The following is a 14,085-nucleotide window of genomic DNA, read 5'->3' on the forward strand; positions in this document are numbered from 1 at the left end:
CAAAAAAATCTGCAGTTGTGTTGCCCATTTCATTAGAAATGTGATTTAAAAAAACAAGACAGCAGATCTTATAAATTATGAGTTATAAAAAAAATATGTAGTAACATTTTTCTTCTACTGTAACTGTTAAGTTTAAATTTCAAACAAACAATATTTCATTGAACTGTCTGAAAGCCAAAAAGTGAAGCAGGAAAAACTGAGAGCAAACCTCAGCAGCACAGGTAATCTTCTTTCCTTACTGGAAGTAATCTAGAATATTATTACTGACAAGGAAACGCTGCTTTAAAGCACCATTTAAATTGACAGGATTTTTTTTCATTTTTTTTTTTTTCTCCCAGCTTTGAGAGCAAATATTAAATTCTGTAACTTGTACTCTGAGTTTTCCAGAGGAAAAAAAAAAAGTAATAGAAAAACAGCAATAGAACTGACTTTTAGAAATCCTATGCTATACAAAGTGATGTATAATAAATACTCTCGACAATATTTGCAGAACTTGTTCTAAAGGTTCCACAGATGACTTCCCCAAGCAATCTTGTCCAGTGCTCCATTACCCTCCCTACCAGATGGTTTCCTAATATTTAACCCAAGTCTGCTGCAATTTAAGCACCTACTTAAACACAGGGTGATACATACAGTGATTTGTATTTTCAGTATCATGACAGATCCTATGTTGATGGCAGACCCAACTTTATATACATAGTATTAACTAACGTTTACTTCAGGTTGCAAGGGAAGTAAACATGCAGCAGCAAACCGTTATGGTTTCTCCATGTACACAGTTTGCATGTATTCTAGACAAGCACAGCATTATAAATTGTCTTCCTTGTTTCATTTTTGTTCAGTACTGCCACACTGTACATTCATGGGAGAAATAAGCTCCAGTTCCAACTCCCCAACAAAAGGCTGTGGACCCTTGTTCAGAAGAATAAAGAAAGCTATGTCTGTCTTACCTTACTCATCTGTTGCTGCATTTGCTACTGTTGATGTTTTGAATTCAACAAGCAATTACAAGACATGAATTCTAAAACTGTCTCCTCTTTCCACTGTCATATATAGTACCAGTGAATGTTTCCCCTATTGATTCCTCAATGAAATATTAACCTAACCCCTTCCCTAAGCCTCCAAGATAATGCTTATGATATGCAGTCTATAGTACTGAAAAAGCTAATTAATTCTAATGGTGTTATTATCTTCTCTTACATTCACCCCTCCTCCTCCCCAAAAATGCACATTTCCCCCATTATTATTTCAGGTTGATCACTGAAAAGTCTCAGGAATTCATATAAATAATTTGATGTTTAATGATACTAACCTACAGACAATTGCTCTGATCACTGAATTAAAATATATGCAATAATCTGCTACTGCAATGCGGAACTTACTCTTGATACTTGTAATCTTTCATTACTTTAGTTTGCAACTCATTTTGGACCACACAATTGGGCAACAAAACAATTGATGGATAATTTGCATTTAATTTACTTACAGTTTATTGTTGCTTTCTGAAAGGATTTTACATGGTAAGCATGAAAGTAAAAGAAAAAAAATGTAAAAATATACCTACAAAATATTGCAAAAGAAAGATACCTTGTTTGATACAATGATACAAAGACTTGCTCTTACATACCTAAAGTGAGAAGCAGGGTCATTAGGTCAAATATGTCAAACAACACAAGCATGCATCTCTGCCAATATGCACCCTTCTACTTAGGCTAAGGCTCATCTCACAAACATGAAATAATTTCTTCAGCTGGAAAAAAAAAACTCAGGGCTAACATACGTATTTGCCCAAAACTTTGTTATTTTAATCTTATGTTGTAAAAATGTAATTGTTCATGACTTAGATGTCTGCCGTGCAGCTGTGCAGCCTTTAATTCACCACAAGCATTTGTTCTGTCCAATTTTTAAAGCATTCAATCATCAGTACAAATATCAGTACAAAATAATTCTAGTATTTGTCATTTGAAACAAAAAAAAACCCTCATACAGCTCTGACACAGGCACACATTAGTCTGCAACTGCACAAACTCATTGCTTTAAAATCTACACCTTCACCAAATACAAACCGGAATTTCTATGGATGATATTTATGAAAGCAAATTTTGAAGATATTAATTAGAGTAAAGCTGCAATCACCAAGCTGAAAGTACAAGTCTCAAGAACTCGGGTGAGCAAAAGGAGGGGAGGGATCATAATCAGCTTTCAGAACAGACAAAAAAGGCTCAACACCTGGCAAAACTGCAGGAGCTGGTACCCTCAATTCTGCCCACCAACAGAAATACTCACCTTGACCTTTTTTGACAGAAAGAGCTTCTTCAAATACATGGCAGATAAAAGTAACACTAGAGGCAATGTAGGGCCACTGTTGAACGGGGTGGGTGCCCTGGTGACAGAAGATACAGAGAAGGCAGAATTACTGAATGCCTTCTTTGTCTCTGTCTACACTGTCGGCAGCTGTCCTGAGGAGCCCCGTACCCCTGAGGCCCAAGAGGAAGTCAGGACAATGAAGGAGTTTGCCTTGGTTGATGAGGACTGGGTTAGGGACCAGTTAAGCAATCTGGACATAATCCATAAATCCATGGGTCCTGATGGGATGCACCTGCGGGTGCTGAGGGAGCTGGCTGAGGTCATTGCTAGGCCACTCTCCATCATCTTTACCAAGTCTTGGGAAATGGGAGAGGTGCATGAGGAATGGAGGAAAGCAAATGTCACTCCAGTCTTCAAAAAGGGCAAGAAGGAGGAGCCAGGTAACTATAGACCAGTCAGCCTCACCTCCATCCCTGGAAAGGTGATGGAACAACTTATCCTTGGCACCATCTCAAGGCATATCAAGGATAAGAGGGTAATTAGGGACAGTCAGCATGGGTCCACCAGGGGAAGTCATGCTTAACCAACCTCATAGCCTTTTATCCACATAATGAGATGGATAGATTATGGTAAAGCAGTGGAGATGGTCTATCTTGAATTCAGTAAAGCATTTGACACAGTCTCCCACAGTATCCTTGCAGCTAAACTGAGGAAGCGTGGTCTGGATGAACAGGGAGTCAGGTGGACTGTGAACTGGCTGAAGTAAAGCCAGAAAGTTGTGGTCAATGGGACAGAGTCTAGCTGGAGGCCTGTATCTAGTGGTGTCCTCAAGGGTCCGTACTGGGACCAGTACTATTCAACATATTCATCAACGACTTGGATGAGGGAATAAAGGGCACTGTTAGCAAGTTTGCTGATGACACCAAACTGGAAGGAGTGGCTGACACACCAGAAGGCTGTGCTGCCATCCAGCGTGACCTGGACAAGCTGGAGAAATTTGGGCAGGGAGAAATTTAATGAAATATAACAAGGGCAAGTGTAGAGTCTTGCATCTGGGTAGGAACAACCACAGGTTCCAGTATAAGTTGGGGAATGACCTATTAGAGAGCAGTGTAGGGGAAAGGGACCTGGGGGTCCTGGTGGACAGCAGGATGACCATGAGCCAGCACTGTGCCCTTGTGGCCAGGAAGGCCAATGGCATCATGGGGTATATTAGAAGGGGGGTGGTTAGTAGATCGAGAGAGGTCCTCCTTCCCCTCTACTCTGCCCTGGTGAGACCACGCCTGGAATATTGTGTCCAGTTCTGGGCCCCTCAGTTGAAGAAGGACAGGGAACTGCTGGAGAGGGTCCAGCGTGGGGCAACAAAGATGATTAAGGGAGTGGAGCATCTCCCTTATGAGGAAAGGCTGAGTCTCTTTAGTTTGGAGCAGAGGAGACTGAGGGGTGACCTCATTAATGTTTATAAATATACAAAGGGTGAATGTCATGAGGATGGAGCCAGGCTCTTCTCAGTGACAATCAATGGTAGGACAAGGGGCAATGGGTTCAAAATGGAACACAAGAGGTCCCACTCAAATATGAGAAGAAATTTCTTCTCAGTGAGGGTGCCAGAGCACTGGAAGAGGCTGCTGAGGTTGTGGAGTCTCCTTCTCTGGAGACATTCAAAACCTGCCTGAACACATTGCTTTGTAATCTCATCTAAGTGTTCCTGCTCTGACAGGGGGATTGGACTAGATGATCTTTTGAGGTCACTTCCAATCCCTAACATTCTGTGATTCTGTGTGACCTTATCTTTGCTTTCCCACAATTTTAAATAAATTATGGCACTAAGTATAGTTCCAAGACCACAAAACCAGAAAATATTATGATAAAAGGAAGTTGTTCATTTTTTCCTGGTGATATGTCGTTTCATTAAGATAATGATTAAGGTGCCCTCCTGCCCATTCATAAAAAAGTGATCCACCCTCAGTAATCACTTGGAATCACTGGACCTTTTGGGCAGTAGCTTTTCAGCCCCATCCTTCTCTGCACCTTTTTTGCTGCATACAAAATGTGAAAATTAGTAATACAACTGTAAACGATAGGCAGAATTTAAGGTATCTATATGGATTGACTCTGAAATATATTCTCAGCACTTAAATGTTCTAAAGAATGTGTACATACCCAAAAGCACATACAACTACGCTACAGAACAGCTGGCAGGAACTTTGACCAGAACTGCTGTTTGCTAAGCTTGTGCACTGAACTCCAGGTAGCAACATGAAGGTTCCTCTTTCTACGCAAGATGTCACGGTCCTCTAGCACATTCCATTAATAACATTTCTAATTTGAACTCCCCAAATTCTTTTTTATACAGTTCCAAGAAATAAAAGACACACCATATATTTTAATATTCTCCTTAAATGCTGAATAATAAGATTTTTTAATACTGACCTTATTTTTCATAACCATTTGAAAAATAAATCTGAGTCTAGACACAAGAAGAAACCTGATGCTGATGGAAAAGCAATATGTGAACAGGAAATAGAATTGGATTCAATATCTCTCCTATCATCATAAAAAGTAATCAAGTGAACGCACCAGAGGAAAAATGCTTCTCCCTCTTTCAGGCAATATTGTCACTAGAACAGTTTTCCATGACTGTTTCCAGGAGTGCAATGGTCCAGGCAATGAAAGACAGAGATCAACCAACACACTATGAAAAGCTGCAAGAACAGCATAGACATTTCTGAAGAATATTGGGCTTCTTCTCCAGTCTTGCTGAAACCTGAAATCATGCAAGTTTATAGGCAAGAATAAAGCACTGAGAGAACAGATCAGTCACTGCAGTATGCATCACTACTCTGTGGTCTACACAGGCTGTCAATCCAGTTTCAGGTTCACTCATTGTTGTAAACCTTACATATAAAGTCAGGAATTGGTTGGGACACAAATGCTGGAAAGTCAATAGCCTTTGCTCATATGTCAAGGCACAAGGAACCCTTTAGCTACACGTCCTCGGAGCAGATTAAGCATTTTCATAAATCCTTCTGAATTAAAAAGTCTCACCTCCTGTGCAGTCAATGCAGTTCTGCTTGCACTGGGGAGCACTCCTGGATACCATCCAGAATATCTCAATTTTCTGACAGCAGTTTCCAGTTCTAGAACTAAATCTCGCTGTCCCCTCAATAAGGAGGGGTGGAGGTGTTCAGCACACAGCTTAAGCATCAGGACATACGGAGAGTTATATCTCAGGGACACATTCTCAGATTTCAGCAGTCACAACCTCAGGATCTTCACAAGCCTACCATAGCATCTGAACATTATGTTTAATAACCCCCTGCAAAGGATCTGTCTTCCAAAAAACTGCAAATTCACATTCTACTCATCTTGGCCTCCCCAGTGTTACTGCACAAGTGAGACAGAGAATTCAACCATACCTTTGGGAAAAAGAAGTTCCTGGATTATAACTGTGATCAAGTTCTTTACTGGGAGAAATGACTTATTGCCTATTTACCCTCTCTTTATGATTTCAAAGGCGTCTATAGTATTGCCTCACCACACCATTCAGCTGTCTCTTCTTCAGATTGAAGGGCTATAACAATTTAATCCCTCCTTGTATGGAAGCAATTGTTTCTTTCAATTACCATATTATCCTTCTCTATATCGTCTTTGGTTTCACAATACTCCTTCTGAGATGACGCAACTGGAAACACAGCATTTTCGACAACAGCAAACCTTGCATTTAAGCAGTGTAAAAAATTAGATTTTTTTTTTTCTTTTTAATACTCTAAACTTGTTGACAGCTGTCTGGGTTGGGATGACATTTTAAAAAAGGACTCTCTTTCCCTTTCCTGAGCACTGATGGTATTTTAGTGCCTCTCCATGCATCTGTACTGTCAAGTGACTTCAACTATAAATATATGCAACTTTGCATTTATCAGCACTGAATTTCGTGTGCCATTTTATTACCAATATCAAAAAGGATACTATGATATTTTTTTTCCCAGGTCCAATATGCACCCTTAATATTTGTTTCTGCATCAGCCCATCCAAAGCATATTTGGTTTACACAACTAAACACAAACATGAAATTCCCTTGTAATCTCTGCATTCTCTTCTCCGTCTTATTCACTGCCAGAGCAGGACTATCAATGCTTATTTATGAAACTTAGTATTGCCAGTTTGCAGAACGATTACTTCATTTTTAGTTGCTTCAGTTTTCCATCTCAGAGGCAAAATCATATAAAGGAAGACTAGGCAGCAGTTAATGTAAAAGCTCATAAAACATAGGAAACAGATGCTTCTTCCATTCAAAAGTTCCAAGTCACAACAAGAAAAAACCTCTCCAAATTCACTTCCCCCATATCAACAGTTCCTACCAGATCTTGGATGCCACCTTGCTTCCCCACACCCTCCAATGCCAAAAGTCAATGTAGTCCGTGAACAGGGGTTTTTTTCTACTCCTCCACTAAAACATACCCCATAAAAGCAAAGCATTGTACAAAGATTCATGTTCTTTCTGTTGTTTGTCCTTGTAAGAGACAATGCTGTAGGGCAGGACTGCATCTAAACACAAGAGGACTTGTCAGCTATACTTCCTGCTTTCTGTCTCTTCCTCAGATAGCAGGAAGGTACTTACATCCTCGTCTTGACAACTAACATAGTCACCTTACCAGGCTGCCAGTGAGACAAAAGAAAAGTTCTGCACTCTAAAGAGCTCCAGTAGGAGATAAGCCAATCTCTTATTTAATTGCAGATACCCTACTTGCGTCCCCAAGTACTTCTATACAGTCAGGCAGTTTGCACTTCTGAAAGTTTTGTCATACATACAGTGAAAAAAAAAGCAAAACCAACATGCTCCACAGTATCATGAGCCAAAACCCAAACAATCACAAGATTTTAAGTAATGCATATGGTTTTTTTCCTTATGGTTTTACAGCTGTTTAGGGCAGCATTTGTGCTTTTAAATTTGAAACTAAAAATGCTTCTTTTGTTAATGGAAAGCTGATATCCTCACATAAAAAAACTTCAGAACTCACTTTAAAAGAATAAACATCACAAGCTGGCAGTAGTAAAAACATGAGCTGATGTTGCTGATGACAAGCCAAAAATGGTAATCAGCATGGGGTATTAGGAAGAATACCCTGTTTTTACTAAATTCAATTTTCTCACTTATGAAAAGCTTGCATTTGTAACCTTTTGTGAAATCCACCGCTATGTTGCCTCAAGCTTGGAGGTCTGACTGAAAAACACAGCAGCATAATGCAGAGCAACTTGAGGACCTACAAATATTGAACCTGGGACTAATTCACAAGGATACTGTAGGGCTATTTACAACAAACACAGACCAGCACATCTGCAGAAACTGGGACTCACTTTTTGATGCAATACTAGTTACCACTCTACTGCAATCCTTATCACAGAAAAGGCTAAATGGTAAAGGAATTTTATTTTAAACATGCTATTTAACTAATTTCTTCAGTGTGTTTATCTGTAGAGAATGAATTTTCTGGTTCTGCAATATTCCTGTGATTTTACAGAATCTTGTGCTGGAAATTATAATCACATTAAGGCACTCTTTTGTGTTCCCAAGGAATCTGCATCAAGTTCCACTGTTTGTAACTTCCACCTTTGAATCAAAAGTTTACCTGGGGAATTCCATAATGCTTCCTATTGCAGGATCAGCAAATGCAGCATTTGACTTTTATCTTCTACAAAGAAACCCTACACTTCTGCTTGCTGATCTGTGTTCAGCCAAGTAACTTCCTGAGTTAAGTCACCATTGTTTTTATTGCCCTTTCTATATAGTTGATTACATCTTTCATTCAGCAAAAACTGTCTGCAATACTGGCTAGGTAGATTCTACCAAGGAGGAGGATTTGTTTTCCAGAGCACATCTTCAGCTAGATCAGGTTCTTGAACTCCCAAACTTAATTAAGTTAGAAACATGCTCATTCAGGTGATGTCATCTCCCAGAATGGATTCCATTTGCCATGCGCAGTTGATTTAGGTTTGAATGTCACGCTTCATAGAGCTGAAATACCAACAGGAACCTAGCCACAAGAACTTTCTTGCGTGAAGGTCTTAAAAATTTGGTTTGGGATTCTTCCTCCATTGCTATGCTGATGCAGAAAGTAATCAGAAGCAGCAGCACTCTCACTGCCGGATAAAGTGACCCTGGCAACGGATACAATAGCAAGTAGTGCAGCACAGCAAAAGCTGGTGCTGAAGGCCAAGTACTTGTAATACATACTTTACGCATTTTACTTCAGACTAGTTCTGATCTGGTCCTGCGGACCGAAAATTCATTACTTGAGTACATCCTTCAATCTGGTTTCGTCTGAAAAATATCAGATTCACATGATCTGCAATCACTGTGCAATGAAAACCTACGTACAGTACTTAGAGGTGGCTTAAGATTCACTTCAAAAACTTATATCTGATCCAAATGCTAATACTGTTGCATGTGCCCTGTACACTAGTTGATCTTACATAAGTTAGTTGTCTTCTTTCCCGCATCCAACTATATCCTTATTTTTAAACCACTGTCAGATCCTTCATCCTCATGCCACATCAGCTTCACAAACTGAAGGAGGGATAGCATCTTAAAATACAAGCCCTTGTGCTGTACAGAAGGTGTAACATTTCAAGGGTGATAGATAAGTCAACACACAGCCCCAACAGTCCTTATCATCACATGACAAAAGACAAAAATTAATATGATGAGGGGTGTTTAGCAAACAATAAGAGGGCAAGGCTACATAGACCTTTGTTACTCACGTTGCAGGTGATGCATCAAAAACCTATACATACCTCAGAGGAAAACTAAGGTTCCTAGTATGGACCCTGGCTCACCTTTCCTTAGTCAAAGAACAGCAGCTACTAGCTTACAAAGTTTCAGTGAAGTAAGACTCTAACCTTCAAACAGATGTCCTCATAATGCTATTTGTAGTACAGGGGTGTCAATCGTATTTTCACCGGGGCCACATCAGCCTCGCGGCTACCTTCAAAGGGCCGAATGTAATTTTAGGACTGTGTAAATGTAACTACTCCTGTTGTAGTACAAGAAAGAGTGTTTTCTATGGCCTGCAGACACCAAACAATGGAACAGTCAACAGCAATGGAAAGACAGGATCTGAAGTAAATTAGAACCATTAAGTAGTCATGATCTATCCTGTATTACCACTTTCTAATCAAACCTGTACAATTAAATTAAAGGGCCCAACAAAATAAAAGGGAAAGTCTTAAAGATAAGCTGTCCAAAAGTTGCTCAGAAATATCTTTTATTTTCTTTTAATATCACTTAATGTTTTTAAGAACACCACAGCTTGATATATGCAGCTTTCCCCAGTCAAGAAAGGCTTTGCCTGAACAGTATCCAGAAATTGAGGTCAAGACCATTCAGAAACCAAGAAAGTCTGAAGTCACTTAAAGGCCTATTCATCTGAAAAATTAGTTCAATTTACTCAAAAACTACCCAAAGTTTAGCTCCTCTGTGCACACATACGTAAGTAAAATAGTTCATAACAGCTAACTAATGTACCACTAACTGAAAAAAAACAACAACTTATTGTTAAAAAAATAGTCCCCAACAAAGCAACAAGGTTGTTACTGCACTAAGAGTGTGCACTCTCTTGTCTTTGCAATAGTCATGGTTATGCTTAACTTTTAAGAAGAAAAATTAAAAAAAATCACTAAAGTTATTGTGGTTTTTCATGCAAGAAGTGTTGCCTTCCATTTCAGGTTGGAATATAACTTTCATTACCTGCCCAAGAAACATTCTTACATACAACTAAGATACTACACAGTAGAGAATACTATTTAAGGATAAGCTATCTTATTAAAAATGCTAAATATACAAAATTAGAGAGATTATCAAATTTATCTTACACACTCCCAGGGCAATATGAGGACTCTCCTTTTTTCGTAAAATCACATTAATTCACATTTCTACATCATGCTCTAAAGTAGCTTTTAAAAGCCCTACACAGATCAGGCTGATACATGCAGCTGTTCAATTTAAGATCCTTATCTAGTACTGAGGGTGCCACTGAAGAAGTATATTGTGAAAGTCTACTCAACAGCTTAAAATTTGCATTGCAAGTACCACATATGAAAAAAGAAGCATTTGCTACTGTTTCCCAACAAGTTCTGCAAGCAAAAATTGTAAGACTGATCACATACCAAGCTTTTCACAAGATGCATCATGCTGTAATTTCTTAAGGATAGTCTACTGAACGCAGGCCAGCCAACACAGGTCTGTGCACACACCAAAATCCTTCTAGACACAATGCAGCAAGAATAAAGCAGAAGGTTGCAGAGACACCACAGGACTATGTAATCTAGTCACAAACCCCTACAAATCTACATTGATGCAGTTGTGTTTGCATAGTATGTTTTAAAGGAGTTAACTTCAAAACCAGGACAATAAACTGCATGAGTAAAAGGCGCTTCTAAGTGAGCGAAGATGGATTTTTTTTTTCCTAGACATTGAACCTGGGTTAGCTATGTTGATTAAAAAACAAAACAAAACACACTCCCAACACTGTAATTACATCAATAAAAAAATAAAACAGACACAGGGCTCAAGAGCCTCTTCTAGCTATTAAAGATACAGAGGCTAATGTTACTCTTTGTTATGATGCAAAACCAGACCAGAGCACCACAGAAGATACTTTCTTAATACCAGTGCTTTATCAAATGCCACTAGTCACAAATCACAGATCACAGTCCAAGATGGCTTCAACTGACTCAGCCCTGAGCAGGTTTTAAACATTTTCAATAACTTGCTGATATTTGCAGGTGCTGCAGTGTTCAGTATTTCTTGGGATCAGCTCCTTAAAGAAGAAGAAAGTCTCCAACAATGTAGGTCCTATCCAAGCAAAATCAGGAAAAGAATGTTCCTATGCCAGTCTGGAAAGAGCTAGCTGAAGCAGACCCCTTCCCCAGAGGGAATGACTCCTGACTCCACAAGGCAGCACACCTGACGTCAGTTATACCCTAGGCTCCTTCCATTAGACATCCCCATTCAGCCCCACTGCTAACCAACACTTTGTCTAATGCTCTGTCAAAGTATGACTGCAGCCAGAAACAACTGCATCCTTTGCCCGTCTTTATGAAAGGGATGACTGCCGCAACAGCTTGGTCCTCCAGGCTGAAAATGTGTCGTAGACAACTCGTTGCCTAAGTCGCCATAATCCCTCCTTTTCGACAGAGCAGAATTTCTATGATGCTTGAGCCCACTGCTCATTACCACCATTAACAGAGAAAGGCAAAAGAGGACTCATCTCCTTCATTTGGTGAAGACGAGGACTGGAAAGGGAAGTCCTCTACACAAATGCATGTCAAAATATTTGAACCGCCAAACAGAATTTTGTTTTCTTTCAAAGTTATACACACATGCAAAAAATTTAAATTTTTTTATCCTTTGGTTTAAAGCAGCTGATGCCAGTTGCAACAAGTACTCCTAAGATCAAGGGATACCTACTATATAAAGAAGTATGGAAAGCCCAGGAACAAGCACCGGCCAGTGATAGATAAAGGCATCTTGGATTGTCCCAGACTGTCAGCAGACCAGTGCCCTGTTTAAACTATTATCACTAACCCCTGGCTTTCACCATCTATAAAAAATAACTTCGCTGATGTGTAATAACTTCAATGTCGAAAGAGTCCTTTATGTTTCATATGCCACTATAACATGCACTGTAAGACTGATGATACCTTGAGAGAGTCTGTCTTCAGACATTAAGCAAAAAATGCACCAACACTGAGGATTATCATTATCCTGAAGATTCGCTTTTTTTTAGAGATGGCACTAACGAAGGTCACACAACAGCAAAGAGGATAAGGATCAACTGGAGAAAAAGAGCAAAGAAAAAAAATGTAGAGCTACTTAATCCCCTCCCCCTTTAGTTAGTAAAAAAACATGCGTTCATTTCCCAAGGCCTATTAAATGTATTGTTCTTGAAGCGGCTGGCCTTCCACACAACAGCCTGTAGCAGTCACCAAGGTTAATGGAAGCATTTCAAAAAGTATGAGATGGCCAGTTTCATCTGGATATAAGTTTATAAAGGAAAATAATCTAAGAAACAGCTCCAGGCTCTCAAGGAGCTACAAGACTGCACTTGGCACACAGCAAGTTTATTATCAGTATTTCATTAACTAGGTTCTTAAAGAGAAGTCGACCTACCATTTCTGCCACACGGGACTCTCTATTCTCCCTCCATCACTAGAATTCTGTAAGGAAAGCCTAAAACATTCTATTTTTTGGTATAAAACTAGATAACCCAAACTAAATCTAACCTATATAGACACAAGAATAATATTTAAGTATTTAATCTCTTTCTGGTTTAATTAATCTCATCATCAGAGAAGGAAAAGTCAGTCATGCATGCAGCCCTCATCTCAATATGGCAAATCTTTAATCCACTAAAGAGAGCATCTCCCGAAATGCTGTTGACTGATTGATGAACCTTTCTTGAAAGCCTACACCCATGCACATCGCACGGAAGGACATCAGGAAGGCTGAGTCAAGTTTCTGACTCCAAATACTTCCTGACTGGGCGCAGAAGACCAACAGTGGGCAGGGGTGGCCAAAAGAGACCTACCCCTTATTGCCCCGGCTGACTCTTGCAGCACTTCACGAGGAAGGACGGGGCACAGACTATAGCCTGGTGCTCCAGAAACAAAACCTGAGGGACAGGGCAGGCCCACTACACTCTCCCGCTGCTATGCTGAAAAGACCAGGTAAGCAGGTACCCTACTAAAACAAAGTCACCAGCTCATCGACCAGCCGTGCCGCGGGGCTTACTTGCCAAGTGCAAACCCCCAGTGAGCCTGCACGGCCAACCACGACCCCAGCTGGAGTGCATGCCTGCGATACGATCTCTCGTAGGCAAATAAAGCCAATATTCATTAAAGAGCAATAAACGCTACCCCTGAACACCAGCTGCCTGGGTGCAGGGCTGATCCCGCCCAGGGTGACAATTTAGTTCATTCAAGCGTACCCTAAGCTCATGCATTTAGGAAAAAACCCGCGACCCGGGTCACGGCTTTAGCAATCTAATAGCGGCCAAATGAGCGAGGCGGCCGCACGCCTCAACGGAACCTTGCCAGTTTATCGCCCTTTAACAGCGCGGCGGGCCGGGAGAAGGCTCGCGGCCGCCCAGCGCCCCCCGCCCCACCTGCCCCCGCCGCGGACCCCGCCTCGGCGCGCTCGGTAACATGTCCGACGGGCCGGCAGCGGGGGGCGGCGCGGCGGGGGGCGCCGCGCTCCTTCCGGGGGACCTACCAGGTAATCCATGTACCGGGTGGCGCCGGGCGCCGCGCTGCTGAGGAGGTCTCCGGGACCGCGGGCGCCCGCCCGGCTGACAGCGGCGCTGGGCCACCGGGAGCCTCGCCGTCAGGGGGAGCGGCGCTTCCTGCCGCCGCCCCGCCGGCCTCGGCGGCGCGGGGGGCTCGACCGCCGCCGCAAGGTGTAGGGCTGGGGGAGGCTCGGCCGCCGCCGCCCCGAGGGCCAGCGGAGGGTGCGCGGGCGCCGGCGCTGCCCCGGCGGCGCTGTCAGAGCTGCCCGCTCCGCACCGCTCCGCTCCGCTCCGCTCCGCACCGCCGCAGCGGCCCTGCGCGCGCGGGGCGGAGGAGGGGCGGCGGGGGGGCGGGAGAGGAGGGGAGGGGAGGGGCGGGGCGCGCGGCAGGGCACGCGGCGGGGCGGAGGGGCGGGGCCGCGGCGCAGCCAACCCCAGCCCGGCGGCCGCGGCGCACGAGCGCTCGCCCGCAGCGAGAGTGCCCGTCCCGCCT

At 42.1% G+C, this 14,085-nt stretch overlaps 1 protein-coding gene across 14 annotated transcripts in view; it reads right to left on the reverse strand.

Moving 5' to 3' along the window:
• Positions 1-13,962, reverse strand: part of ARL15 (ADP ribosylation factor like GTPase 15) — a 234,539-nt gene extending 220,577 nt beyond the window's left edge. For 4 of the 14 annotated variants that reach the window (XM_065045203.1, XM_065045206.1, XM_065045199.1 and 1 more), the window contains exon 1: positions 13,580-13,961. Coding sequence is in view for 3 of the 14 variants with exons in the window: in XM_065045209.1 (XP_064901281.1) it covers positions 13,580-13,591 (12 nt within the window). In the remaining 11 variants the exon portion in view is untranslated. Of the gene's footprint in view, positions 1-1,486; positions 1,503-2,286; positions 2,384-13,579 lie in introns of all 14 variants that reach the window. The other 10 variants (XM_065045202.1, XM_065045195.1, XM_065045196.1 and 7 more) reach the window with 9 other exon arrangements.
• Positions 13,963-14,085: the final 123 nt, after the last annotated feature.

This window comes from Columba livia, chromosome Z, assembly GCF_036013475.1.
Source record: "Columba livia isolate bColLiv1 breed racing homer chromosome Z, bColLiv1.pat.W.v2, whole genome shotgun sequence".
In the NCBI taxonomy this organism is placed as follows: Eukaryota; Metazoa; Chordata; class Aves; order Columbiformes; family Columbidae; genus Columba; species Columba livia.